Source organism: Bombina bombina, chromosome 1, assembly GCF_027579735.1.
Source record: "Bombina bombina isolate aBomBom1 chromosome 1, aBomBom1.pri, whole genome shotgun sequence".
In the NCBI taxonomy this organism is placed as follows: domain Eukaryota; kingdom Metazoa; phylum Chordata; class Amphibia; order Anura; family Bombinatoridae; genus Bombina; species Bombina bombina.
Window position 1 is genome coordinate 1097292908 of NC_069499.1, and position 15270 is coordinate 1097308177.

Below are 15270 nucleotides of genomic sequence, written 5' to 3' on the forward strand. Positions count from 1 at the left end.
AGACTATTTAAGAGATCCTAAGCTGCCAAATATTTGTTTGTATGCTCCTTGATAGTTCAGACCCATAAGGTTACCATAGGTTAAGTTAAGTAAAGTATACCACTTGTCTGTACCTTAAATGTTAATCTCATAACCTGGGTCCAAAAGTGGCCCTGCAGTGCCATTTCCCGCCCCAATCCTACTTGGTTGTCAGCGACCCAAAAGTGGCCATTTTCTTTCATTAAGGGGAAATTGTTTATTACCAAGTTTATAAAACCAAAAAATTAGGTCTTTCAATGTACACCACTTTTGTTATATAACATCAAATAATAATGTTGTTTTTTGTACAATCATTACGTCCTGCCTTTTTAATGTCTTGAATTCTGTTTATTTGTATATGCATGATGCATGTTCATGTAATTTTCATTCCTCAATAAAAAACTTTATAAAAAAAAATATTATTTACAAAAAAATGGATATGGTTATAAATGGTTAAGAATGAGCCATAAACACCTCTGTTGGTACAATCAGTTTATTTGCTCAGTAAACAGTATTTGCATAAATAAAGATATATATTACCTGGTATAATATAGATTTATCCTATGTACAGCAAGTAACAGTGAGCAACCCACATATGGAATGCTGTTAACACCAATTTATTTAACCCCTCCACTGCTAGAACGTTCTGAAAATTTAACACAACAGATGCATCCAAGAACTGATTGTAGATGTAGTTGGCCTGCAACTGGAATTGTTGTCATTATTACTATTTTTCTTTGTAGAGCGCCAATTCCGCAGAGCTAAAAAACTCAATGGCTGAACTTCATTAAAGGGACACTGAACCCAATTTTTTCCTTTTGTGATTCAGATAGAACAAGCAATTTTAAGCAAAATTCTCATTTACTCCTATTATCAATTTTTATTCCTTCTCTTGCTATCTTTATTTGAAAAAGAAGGCATCTAAGCTATTTTTTTGGTTCAGTAGCCGGGACAGCAATTGTTTATTGGTCGGTTAAATTAATCCACCAATCAGCAATAACAACCCAGGTTGTTCACCAATAATGGGCCGGCATCTAAACTTACATTCTTGCTTTTCAAATAAAGATACCAAGATAATGAAGAAAATTTGATAATAGGAGTAAATTAGAAAGTTGCTTAAAGGGACACTGTACCCAAAGAAATTCTTTTGTAATTCAGAAAGAGCATGCAATTTTAAACAACTTTCTAATTTACTCCTATTATCAATTTTTCTTCGTTCTCTTGCTATCATTATTTGAAAAAGAAGGCATCTAAGCTTTTTTTGGTTTCAGTACTCTGGACAGCACTTTTTTATTGGTGGGTGAATTTATCCACCAATCAGCAAGGACAACCCAGGTTGTTCACCAAAAATGGGCCGGCATCTAAACTTACATTCTTGCATTTCAAATTAAGATACCAAGAGAAAGAAGAAAATTTGATAATAGGAGTAAATTAGAAAGTTGCTTAAAATGTCATGCTCAATCTGAATCACGAAAGAAAAAAATTGGGTTCAGTGTCCCTTTAATGTCTAAAACGCATATCAGAAAAGGTCAGATAGAATACTGCAAGATTTTTATAGTGTAATTTTTCAGTTTACATGACATTCTAATAAACTCTAATTATGTCTTCACAGATGTAAAATACTTGAAGAATAGTACTTGAAGCACCCTGTTTCTTCATTGTTATAAATCAGATTAGCTCACTGGTGTTTAGTACTTCCGTTTTACAAATCGTGAATATTTATATACATTAGAGAATCTCTGCCCACAGTTATACAGATATGGAATGGGTAACTTTCAATACTTTGAAATAAGAAAGAAAATATTTCAGTCCTAGCACTGGATTAATGCACATTACAAGGTAGGAAGCGGCTAGTAAAAACGCACACTGTCTGACTGCCTATTGCCGATTATGTGGAGATAAAAAAAGATACAAATGCAAAGCCAAACTTTCTCCAAGATACTTGAGCCTGCTGAGATCAGGGATAAGGAGATGCCAACCAGACATTTGTTTATTTGATATATTTTTCTAGTAATAATAAACATGCATAAATTCATTTAATTATATATAATTTGATGGGCCCAGCACATTTTGAAAAAAAGCATTAGCGGAAGGGTTAAATAATGGTATTTTCCACCTTTAAAGCATCGTTTTGATCACTAAGGATACCAGTACAACAGCAAAGCTACATCTCTTTTTAAAAGGCACTCTGTCACCATAATTTATGCAGGTATCCATTGCAATGTTTGTTTGTTTTTATATATTTATTTATAAGCAGGTACTGGCCCATGGTCTTCTTTTCCAGAGAGACGATTGTCTTTCTTATGTTATTCTATTGAGAACATTGTTATACCTATGACATATGAGGATCCCAATAGTACCAGAGAAAATGCCAATCAAGTCATTTTCCAGGCTAAACCTCTACTCTAAACTAACTTAGCTAAAATAAAACAGTCATGGGTTAATACTCTCACGTGCCATCCTACACATTATCTTGCTCTGCAATTACTGACACTGCACTATTTCCTTAATTTACTCTAACCAAACATATGCATGCTTGTTTTCTTACAACAGCTGTGTAGCAGGTCCTCCTTGTACCCATTACAGCTGGTTTAACCTCTGCTTATATAAGAAACCTTATTACTGAAATAGAAATAGTTTTGTTTTAAGGCATGATTATATGATTAATGGCTTAGATGTATCTCCTAAGTACTTTATGCCTCAGTTTTGTGCTATTTAAGACCTATGACTGACAAGTGACAATTCCCTGTATTTAATTGCTGTGGTTATTGCTGTACATCTGTGTAAGGTTTGTAGACCTTGTGGTACCAGCACTTCCTTTCTACTGCAATATGAGAGCCGGAAAAATCACACAAACAGAACACAAGTCGCTATTAAATAAGATAGCTACCATCCTTTATAACCATGTCTCGGAAATGTGTCCTAGTTTGAGATTTAACAGTATTGGAGTATGGGATTTACGAGGGTGCATTTTGAGTTTAATGTTGCTTCAAATGTTTCTTTGTTACTGAAATTACATATGATGAACAAGTAGGTTATTATGGTATATATAATCATCGTTAATTATTTAAAGTGTATAATTAAACGCCAGTGCAACATTAAATGCGTCAGACTTTTCTGGCTCACACCTCCCATGTATGTTTTATTGAATTAATAAAAGTTATTTTTATCCTGCATCTTCCTGAGTGCAACCTCTTATCTTTTAAATGATCATCTTTACTCTTGCGCAAAATACCGGTGACCACAGGTCTAAATCAGTGTCTACCATTAGCAGGATCTAGAAAATAACTTTTTTAAACACTTGCTATTTAGCAAAAGGTTAAGCCATGAACAATGAATATAATATTTAAAACATTAAAATACATTTACTATTTAGACATATTTTATAAAAAAATAATAAAATATTTGAGCTTTATGAACAGTTTTTTTTAAAAAACGATCCATTAATAAGCTTGCTTTGTTTTAAACTGCCTCCTTCATGTTCCATGTCCATTGTGTAAGAACATAACATACACCAGCATCAAGGATTTGTATTGGCAGATGTGGAATCCTGGGCAGTTCCTTGCTGGTGGAAGCTTATTTGTACTATTTTGACATGAATTATGATAAAAAAAATATATATACTTGGAACTAATCTGAGAAGGAAGGGAAATTAAAGAGTTAAGCATTGTATCTCTTGTAATTTTTTTTTTTTTTGTATGACATTCCCTGAAGATTAGTTGAGTTGCGTGGACTTGAAAGACCTGGATTGGCAAGTGTAAATCATGTACAGCTGTAATACGATGTACTCCTGATTCTATATGGTAGATCCAACGGAGACACAAAATTGTTATACTTGATATAATACATGAAACATACATTAATGCATGTATACAGCACTCTGTCTATCATTTGAAGCAATGACATTAATAGAACTTCATATGATCTGTTGAAAATGTTTGCAGTAATCCAATGACGCATCTATGATGATAACAAGACTAAAATAAATGGAGGTTCAATGCCAGTTGACCTCTTGTTTACCAAACACCAGGCCACGAGTAACAAAGTCTACAAAGAAAAGCATTGACACTGTTCAAGGTTATATAAAGCCAGGGGTGTCCCTGTATTAAAATCCTGCACATCCGATGATAGTATACATTAATTATTCACATTCTGCATCTTGTGCTGTACTTTCGTGTTAATCTGTCAATATATGCACAAATGATGCTGGAAAAACACCCCTCCTATGCAACTGACCTTCAATATAGCCATTCTAAGAAAGAAAAAAAAAGAAAAAATAGAGAGTTAGAAACAATGACAGTTTAAGGGAGATTAAACACTAAGGGCCAGATTACAAGTGGAGCGCTATTTAATGCTCCTGCTCAAGCGTTAACTCTGCTAAAAGTAAGCTTTTTGTGCGTATCGGTTGTGCTCATGAGTTGAAAGTAAACTATTTCCCCCATAGAAGTCGATGGAGCAAAAAAGTGTGTGTGTGTGTGTGTGTGTGTGTGGGGGGGGGGAACTAATACCCTACTAGACTGCAAACACAATTGCATATTCTCAAGTGCACTAACCCATCATGAAAGTGTTGTTTACATAGAAGAATATGTTCTATTTATTCATATATATATTTATACCTATATATTTTTAGAAATATATAGAACATGTTCTGCTATGTGCAATACACAGTAATATATAATATAGCATAAATATGTTTTTTCATGTTTTCATCTACTTAATTGCAACGGGCTCCAATGCACTTCTATATATGCCTACATTTATATTTATATACAGACATAAATATATATGTACACACATATAAACTACATCTTTAGAAATGTATATGTATTTATGTCTATGTTAAAGCCCTTTGACTGCCCTTTTTTTTTTTTTAAACACCTGAGACCTCATTTTTTTGAGCCCTAAAAACTTTTTTTTGCAATATTTTTTTTAATAATTTTTATTTTATGGTGTTATTATGATTGTAACTGTACTTTGTAATGTATTGTTGATGTGTTTTGTGACTTTTTTGTTTTGCAAAATAGTTAACCAGAGCCCTGAGGTCGCGCTAACGAGCATTAACTTCAATTTTGCTTAAACAATCGCATTTACTTTTAACTTGCAATATGTAAAACAACCCGACGTGTGCAAACACCCGCGATAAAACCCTTACCGCTCTTACATATCTATTAGCACTCCACTTGTAATCGTACCCAAAATAATTATTAGATAATGAAGTATTCAAATATTGCTCTGAGAATAATATATATATATATATATATATATATATATATATATATATATATATATATATATATATATATATATATATATATATAATTATATTAGTTGTTTAAATATTGAAGAGAAAAAGTTTAAAGTTCTAACCTCTTCATTTTTTGGGTATCACCATATTGTTCTCCTTATCTTCCTTGCTAAGACTAGTAAGGAACATATATAAATTACCTGCATAACATTGTTATGTGCTCAGAGCAAAAAATGCATGTATAAGAATATGTCTGAGTTTTATATTGGGTTTTATAAGCCAAGATGAGATTTTAGAGTTGGGAAGGTGAAGTATAAAGGGTCAAAACTTGGTAAGTGAACAACTATCACATTAGCTTTTGTATGCAGAGACCTGAGATTTGGTGTGCAAATTAATGACTGAATTTACATACAGAAGGAATGAATTTATGGAACAAATGAGTGACCAAGAGTACATAAGACTTATAGATATTTCTTGGACAAAGACGGTATAATCTGTGAACAAGATGTAGGAGGTAAGTACATAGAGGCCAATTTATCATTTGTCTGGCGGACATGATCCGCTGTAGCAATCATGTCCGCCAGACATCGATAAATGCAGACAGCATACTCTGTCAACATTTATCATTGCACAAGCAGTTCTGGTGAACTGCTTGTGCAATGCCGTCCCCTGCAGATTTGCGGCCGCTAGCAGGGGGTGTCTATCTGATCGTATGCCTCAGAGGTGGGGTACGAGTAAAGGAGCAGTGGGTCTTAAGACTGCTGCTTCTTAACTCCTGTTTCCGGCGAGCCTGAAGCTTGAGCAGAAACGGGTATTTGGCCCCAAAAGTTAGAAAGGCTCAAAGAAAGGCCTGGTAAGGGCTTTAACATAGAGATACATATATACATACACATGTCTAAATATGTATATATGTTAATATGTGTATACATATGTATTTATTTGTGTATATATATATATATATATATATATATATACTGTATATATATGTATTTACAGACATATATTAACACATAAACACATATGCATTCATATATAGACATATATATATATATACTGTATATATATATATAAAAGTGCATTTGCAGTCAAGTAGCTGAAAACATGAGAAATTATATATGCAATATTCATATTTAATAAAGTGTTTAAAGGGACAGTATACACTCATTTTCATATAACTGCATGTAATAGATACTAATATAAAGAATAAGATGCACAGATACTGATATAAAAATCCAGTATAAAATGGTTTAAAAATGTACTTAGAAGCTTTCAGTTTAGCTCTGTTGAAAAGGTAGCTGGAAAGCCCACTGCAAGTGAGAAATAAGACACTCCCCCCCCCTCCCCCTTCTTTTGCATATGAAAAGACCCTTTACACAAACAAGAGCAAGCTGGAGTAGGTAGCTGACGGTATTCGAATAAAACTTTGGGGCTTGGTTAGGAGTCTGAAAATCAGAACAATGTTTTTTAAAAATAAGCAAAATTATACATTTTTTAAAAAACTTTATAGGCTTTATAAATAGATCACCTACAAAACATTTATGCAAAGAAAAAATGAGTGTATAATGTCCCTTTAACTGTGTATGCATTGTAAATATTTCACATTCCAGTGTTCTTCACATAGAGAAATATGTTCTAAGTATTTTAAAATAGATATTCCTATATATACACTATAGTTTAGGTACCCCTGACAATTTCCATGATTTTTATTTATAAATAATTGGGTGTTTGGATCAGCAATTTCATTTTGATCTATCAAATAACGGAAGGACACAGTAATATTTCAGTAGTGAAATGAGGTTTACTGGATTAACAGAACATGTGCAATATGCATCCAAACGAAATTAGACAGGTGCATAAATGTGGGCACCCTTGTCATTTTGTTTATTTGAATACCTGTAACTACCTAGCACTGATTAATTGGAACACACAATTGGTTTGGTAAGCCCATTAAGCCTTGAACTTCATAGACAGGTGCATCCAATCATGAGAAAAGGTATTTAAGGTGGCCAATTGCAAGTTGTTGTTCTCTTTGACTCTCCTCTGAAGAGTGGCAACATGGGGGCCTCAAAACAACTCTCAAATGACCTGAAAACAAAGATTGTTCAACATTATGGTTAAGGGGAAGGCTACAAAAAGCTGTTGCAGAGATTTAAGCTGTCAGTGTCCACTGTGAGGAACATAGTGAGGAATGGAAGACCACAGGCACAGTTCTTGTTAAGGCCAGAAGTGGCAGGCCAATTAAAATATTGGAGAGGCAAAGGATGGTGAGAACGGTCAAAACAGCCCACAGACCACCTCCAAAGACCTACAACATCATCTTGCTGCAGATGGTGTCACTGTGCATCGTTCAACAATTCAGCGCACTTTGCACAAGGAGAAGCTGTATGGGAGAGTGATGCGGAAGAAGCCTTTTCTGCACACATGCCACAAACAAACAGAGTCGCTTGAGGTATGTAAATGCACATTTGGACAAGCCAGCTTCATTTTGGAAGTAGGTCTTCTTAGGTATGAGTTTTTCAGCATGGCACATCTTGACTTGGCAAGATTTGCCCTCTCTTATTTGCAAAAACACTCTAAATCTGTCAGAATGTGAGGGCATCTCCTGTGCACAGCCCTCTTCAGATCATCCCACAGATTTTGAATTGGATTCAGGTCTGGGCTCTGGCTGGGCCATCCCAAAACTTTAATCTTCTTCTGGTGAAGCCATTCCTTTGTTGATTTGGATGTATGCTTTGGGTCATTGTCATGCTGAAAGAAGAAGTTCCTCTTCATGTTCAGCTTTCTAGCAGAAGCCTGAAGATTTTGTGCCAGTATTGTCTGGTATTTGGAACTGTTCATTATTCCCTCTACCTTGACTAAGGCCCCAGTTCCAGCTGAAGAAAAACAGCCCCAAAGCATGATGCTGACACCACCATGCTTCACTGTGGGTATGGGGTTCTTTTGGTGAAATGCAGTGTTGTTTTTGCGCCAAACATATCTTTTGGAATTATGGCCAAAAAGGTCAACTTTGGTTTCATCAGACCAGAACACCTTTTGCAACATGCTTTTGGGAAGCTTCAGATGTGTTTTTGCAAAATTTAGCCGGGCTTGGATGTTTTTTTTGTAAGAAAAGGCTTCCGTCTTGCCGTCTACCCCAAAGCCCAGACATATGAAGAATACGGGCTATTGTTGTCACATGTACCACACAGCCAGTACTTGCCAGATATTCCTGCAGCTCCTTTAATGTTGCTGTAGGCCTCTTGGCAGCCTCCCAGACCAGTTTTCTTCTCGTCTTTTCATAAATTTTGGAGGGACATCCAGTTCTTGGTAATGTCACTGTTGCACCATATTTTCTTTACTTGATGATTCCTGTCTTCACTGTGTTCCATGGTATATCTAATACCTTGGAAATTCTTTTGTACCCTTCTCCTGACTGATACCTTTTAACAATGAGATCCCTCTGATGCTTTAGAAGCTCTCTGCGGACCATGGCTTTTGCTGTAGGATGCGACTAACAAAATGTCAGGAAAGACCTACTAGAACAGCTGAACTTTATTCAGGGTTAATCAGAGGCACTTTAAATGATGACAGGTGTGTACTGACTCCTATTTAACATGATTTTGAATGTGATTGCTTAATTCTGAACACAGCTACATCCCCAGTTATAAAAGGGTGTTCACACTTATGCAACCATATTATTTTATTTTTTTATTTTTATTTCCCTTTCCCTAAAAGATTTCAGTTTGTTTTTCAATTGAGTCGTACATTTTGTAGGTCACCTTAAAGGTGGAAAAAGTTCTGAAATTATTTATCTGTGTCTCATTTTTTTACATCGCAGAAACCTGACATTTTAACAGGGGTGTGTAGACTTTTTATATCCACTGTATGTGAAGAACATTGGAATGTGAAATATTCATAATTCATCTCGGGTTTAGCACTCTTGAATAAACGTTATCGGTTTAGTGCGCGAGTATGGGTGTTTTTTTTATCAGTTTGTATGCTCCATTGAAGTCTATTGGGGAATACGTTAATGCAGTTGCAATACTCGAACTTTAACTTTTTGCATGCATCAGATTTTCACTAGTGCACTAGTTTTTTACTTTCAACTTGTAATATAAGTACAAAGTCTCCATCTAGTGGTGTTAATGCGCAAGCAGCAGAAATAAATAGGGCTCCACTCGTAATCTAGTTCTGAGTGGGGAACTAGTAATATCAGAAAAGGGCATAGTGTGTATAAATAGGCAACAGGACCCTGTAAAAGGACAGATGATTATTATAGCTACATTACAGGATTTACAGGTTAATCAAAATGACAGAGACCTGATTATTTAATCTGTGCTCTAATATATATATCCAGAAAAACAAAATTTATGCTTACCTGATAAATGTATTTCTTTCCAGGCATGGAGAGTCCACGGATCATTCCAATTACTCATGGGATATTCACTCCTGGCCAGCGGGAAGAGGCAAAGAGCACTCCAGCAGAGCTGTTAAGTATTACTTCTCTAACCCCCAGTCATTTAGCCGAAGAGAAATGGAAAAAGAAGATAACACAAGGGTATAGAGGTGCCTGAGGTTTTAACAAAAACTACCACCTGAATAAAATAGGGGCGGGTCGTGGACTCTCCATGCCTGGAAATAAATACATTTATCAGGTAAGCATTAACATTGTTTCCTTTCCTATGGCATGGAGAGTCCATGAATCATTCCAATTACTAGTGGGAACCAATACCCAAGCTAGAGGACACAGAATGAAAGAGATGGAGAACAGGCGGACCTAAACCGAAGGCACCATCGCTTGAAGAACTTTTCTCCCAAAAGAAGCCTCAGCCGAGGCAAAAGTATCAAATATGGAAAATTTGGAAAAAGTATGAATAGAGGACCATGTGGCCACCTTGCAAATTTGCTCCACCGAAGCCTTATTTTTGAAAACCCAAAAAGAAGAAACAGCTCTAGTGGAATGAGCCTTAATTCTCTCAGGAGGCTGATGTCCAGCTGTCTCATAAGCTAACGAATAACACTTCTTAACCAGAGAGAAAGAGTGGTAGAAGTGGCCTTCTGACCCCTATGCTTACCATAGAAAACAACAAACAGGGCAGAAGACTGCCAAAAATCTTTAGTTGCTTGAAGGTAATATTTTAAAGCATGCACAACATCCAAGTTATGCAAAATATGATCTTTTTGGGAAAAAGGATTAGGACAAAAAGAGGGAACAACAATTTCCTGATTAATGTTGCGATCCGACACTACCTTAGGGAGAAACCCAAGCTTAGTACGAAGGGCCACCTTATCAGCATGAAAAATAAGGTAAGGGGAATCACACTGCAGAGCCGAAAGTTCGGAAACTCTGCAAGCAGAAGAAATAGCAATGTGAAACAAAACCTTCCAAAAAAAGTAATTTAATGTCAACAGAATGCATTGGCTTAAGCGGAGCCTGCTGCAAAACTTTAAGAACTAGGTTAAGGTTCCAAGGAGGAGCAACAGGTTTAAACACAGGCCTGATTCTGACCAAGGCCTGAACAAAAGACTGAACATCTGGCAGAACTGCCAGACGTTCATGCAAAAGAATAGATAGTGCAGAAATCTGACCTTTCAGAGAACTGGCTGACAAACCTTTCTCCAGGCCCTCCTGAAGAAAAGCCAAAATTCGAGGAACCTTTACTTTGTTCCAAGAAAAACCCTTTGAATCACACCAATGAAAGTATTTACACCATACCCTATGGTAAATTCTGCGAGTAACCAGTTTACGAGCCTGAAGAATAGTATCTATGACTTTCTCAGAGAAGCCACATCTAGCTAAAACTAGACTTTCAATCTCCAAGCAGTCAGCTTCAGAGAAACCAAATTTGGATGAAGGCAGGGACCCTGAATAAGAAGGTCCTTCCTCAAAGGTAACCAAGGAGGAAGAGATGACATTGTCACCAGATCCTGCAAGGCCATACAGGAGCTATTAGAATCACTGAAGCTCTCTCTGGCTTGATGCTAGCAACTATTCATGGAAGTAGAGCAAACGGAGGAAACAGGTATGCTAGATTGAAGTTCTAAGGTACCGCCAGAGCATCTACCAGAACGGCTTGAGGATCTCTTGACCTTGAACCGTACCTTGGAAGTTTGGCGTTTTGACGAGACGCCATCAGATCCAATTCTGGATCCCCCACCTGAGAATTATCATGGTAAAAATCTCTGGGTGGAGAGCCCACTCTCCAGGATGAAAAGTTTGCCTGCTCAGAAAATCTGCCTCCCAGTTGTCCACCCCTGGAATGTGAATGGCAGAGAGATGGCAATTGTGAGACTCTTCCCACTGGAGAATGCAGGTCACCTCCTCCATTGCCAAGGAACTCAGAATTCCCCCCTGGTGGTTGATATAAGCCACCGAAATAATGTTGCCCGACTGGAATCTGATAAACTAGACCAAAACTAGTTAAAGCCAAACTATCAAAGCATTGAAGATTGCTCTCAATTCCAAGTTATTTATTGGAAGAGACGAGTCCTCCGGAGTACACAAGCCCTGTGCTTTTAAGGAACCCCAAACTGCTTCCGAGCCCAACAGGCTGCTGTCCATGGTCACAATCACCCAGGAAGGACTCAGAAAGCATGTGCCCCAAGACAGATTGTCCTGAGAAATCCACCAAGAGGCCCAAGACAGATGGTCCTGAGAAATCCACCACGAGAGAGAGACTCTTTTTGGGGAGTCCAGATTTATCGTCTGCGAGAGATCTGAGTGATACCCATTCCATTGACTGAGCATGCACAATTGCAAAGGTCTCAGATGGAACCGAGCAACAGGAATGATGTCCATGGAGGCAACTATCAGACCAATCACCTCCATGCATTGAGCCACAGATGGACGAAAATGCAGACTGGAGAGAAAGGCAAGAAGCATGAAGTTTTGATTTTCTGACGTCCGTCAGAAAAATCTTCATGGACAAGGAATCTAAAATTGTTCCTAGGAAACACACCCTTGCATTTGGTACAAGGAAACTCTTTCCCAGATTCACTTTCCACCCATGGGAACGTAGAATAGACAACAACATCTCTGTATGATTTTGCTAGATGAAAAGATGGAGCTTGAACCAAGATGTCATCCAAGTAAGGTGCCACAGCAATGCCCTGGGACCTGACCACTGCCAGAAGAGCCCCCAGAACCTTTGTGAAAATTCTGGGAGCTGTAGCAAGGCCAAAAGGAAGAGCAACAAATTGGAAATGTTTGTCCAGAAAGGCAAACCTCAGATACTGGTAATGATCCCTGTTATTGGGAATGTGAAGATACGCATCCTTCAGGTCTATAGTCTTCATGAACTGACCCTCTTGTACCAAAGGAAGAATGGAACGGATGGTCATGTCAGTATATAGCAGGGTTATAATATAATTTATTTAATAATTATTCTTTAAAATAACCTCCAATTAAAATGCATATAATAAACAATTAAAATCAATAATTATTCCTAAATTCTTTAGATTAGTTAAAATTTATAAACACATTGAATTATATTTATAGAAACCAGATTATGAATAAAACTATACGTAGTTATGCTGTTACAATATTCTTTACAAAGTAAACCAAATGTATCTTTAAAACTAACCTTACCTACAATGAATCTCCCAAATCAGAGTTGCATTTAAAATACCACAATGAAGTACCAGAGTATGGATTGCTAACTTTAACAGTGCTTAGTTAAACAATATAACAAGATGTTTTAACAGCCAATTTATCTGAGCTGAAATAAACTCTTTTTAGCTACAATTAAGGCAAGTTCTAAAATATATATAGTTGCAAATAACTTAATGCACACCAGAGAGATTTACTTACAATAATAGGCCTGACTTAGAAATATGAAATACAAAGGACCTTTATCTAGCAAATAAATGATTTAGCATTAATGATGACGAGTTAAACTACACAGGACTATGGACATGAGCTTAAAATACAAATTGTGCTCTTTGAATTTACCAGCTTCAATTAGACTGAAACAACAATTAATGTATTTGCTTTAAAATATAAAATTATAGTCTTTGTCATATGTTACCACATGAGCTAATTTAATATTCCAGCTTTTTCAAATAGATTCAGGTCACCTCATATGAAAAAAGGTTTTGCAATATGGATCAGGAAGTTAGTCCCAGATTTTGCTTAACGTGACTGTGTCCCAAAATGGCAGCAAAGTTATCAGTCAAGATTTCAGCAAAATAAAGAGAGCCCCTCTTTCTCCCATGCACAAACTTTTCAAGTGATAAGCCCCTCCCCTTTTTATTATCATTGGTGACTGTTGGATATGCCATTACCGGAGCTGTCTTTCCATTGGCCCTCAGAGCTTGTCCCTCATTGGCTCATCTGTCTCTGCATGTGTTCCAATAGTTAATTTGTTTGGCTGTCATACCAGTTTTAATCCACTAGGGGGTAGCAGATAACCAGAAATGCAGTTTCATTTTTAAATACTGCTAACAGTAAACTATATAATTTAATTGCATATTTTTACAATGTATATTTAGTGTATTTACTATTTCTGATATCAAACTATGTGTTCAGTACCTATGGTAATATATAATGCCATTTTCTCTGATTATTTATTATAATATGAAACTTGAGTACATTACTTATCATATTTTAGAAGATGCCTTAAAAGTTGCATTTTTTATGAAGGACTAGTAGTATCAATCAATGAAATATATATGTCAATTCATAGCATCTTATTGAGAAATGTCATCTTCACACCAGTTAACCCTTGTAATGTTCATTAGATTTCTGGAAAACAAAGAAAAATGTGTTTATCTTGAAATAAATGGTTCAATATGTATATATACCAATGCAGTTATTATTCAATACAGCATAAATTTATTTAACATAGTATAATTTTCAGATTTCTTTCTCTCTCCATATATATATATATATATATATATATATATATATATATATATATATATATATATATATATATATATATATATATATATATATAAATATATATATATATATAAAATATAAATATATATAGATGTTTTAAATATGATCTGTGTATTTTAAATTATTATGAGGATTTAGACACAATTTCTTTAACTGAGATCTAGTTTCTCTCTGTGCTGTATGTAACTTAAGTTCAGATGCCTTCTCAACTGAGAATGTGTATTAGATCTCAGCAGGGACAATTTAACACTTAGATGAGATGAGCTACATCCTTTGAGAATGGTTGTATATTCCATTATCCTTACAGCTGGAGCGACTGGTTTTTCAGATAGGGAAAAATTCTTTACACAGGCCTCCTTTGAAATGGATAATTGGGACATTCTGGCTTGTGATCTGATTGGAACTTTAACTTCACACTTTAGGCAGGAAACCTTTGAAAGCAATTCCTTTGTTCTTGAAATTTTTGCTTCAGAACGAGAGCGGGTTGTTTTACAAACAGTTTCACAAATAAAATGAGTTCTTGGTCTTATCATATATCTAAGTGTAGATAAATATACATATATATATATATATATATATATATATATATATATATATATATATATATATATTATTTAATAATACTCACAGATATCCTGACAGTCTTCATTTTGAAGGACGGAACTCTGAGAAATCGATTGAGATACTTTAAGTCCAGAATGGGACAGTAAGTGCCCTCCTTTTTGGGAACTACAACTAGGTTTGAATAGAATCCTAGACCCTGTCCCTCTAGAGGAACTGGAACAATCACTCCCAGGGAGGAAAGATCCTTTACGCAGTTTAAGAAGGTCTCTCTCTTTATCTGGTCCACAGATAACCTTGACAGGTGGAATCTGCTCCTGGGAGGACAAGATTTGAATCCTATTTTATAACCGTGAGATACAATATCTATTGCCCAAGGATCTGGAACATCTGGTATCCAAGCCTGACAAAATAAAAGAACATGCCCCTACTTGATCCAAAACAGGATTGGGGATGGACCCTTTATGCTGATTTAGAATCAGCGGAAGGCTTCTTTGCTTGCTTTCCTTTATTCCAAGGCTGACTGGACCTCCAAGAAGACGTGGAGTGTTCCGACTTGGAAGAG

The 15270-nt window shown here is 36.0% G+C and overlaps 1 protein-coding gene across 1 annotated transcript in view; it reads right to left on the reverse strand.

The window, feature by feature from the left end:
* Positions 1-495: 495 nt before the first annotated feature.
* LOC128642528 (arf-GAP with SH3 domain, ANK repeat and PH domain-containing protein 2) overlaps positions 496-15270 on the reverse strand; it is a 431344-nt gene continuing 416569 nt past the window's right edge. Inside the window, exon 28 of the mRNA XM_053695331.1 lies at positions 496-4270. Within this exon, the coding sequence (XP_053551306.1) occupies positions 4196-4270 (75 nt within the window). The 3' untranslated portion in view covers positions 496-4195. The remainder of the gene's footprint in view (positions 4271-15270) is intronic.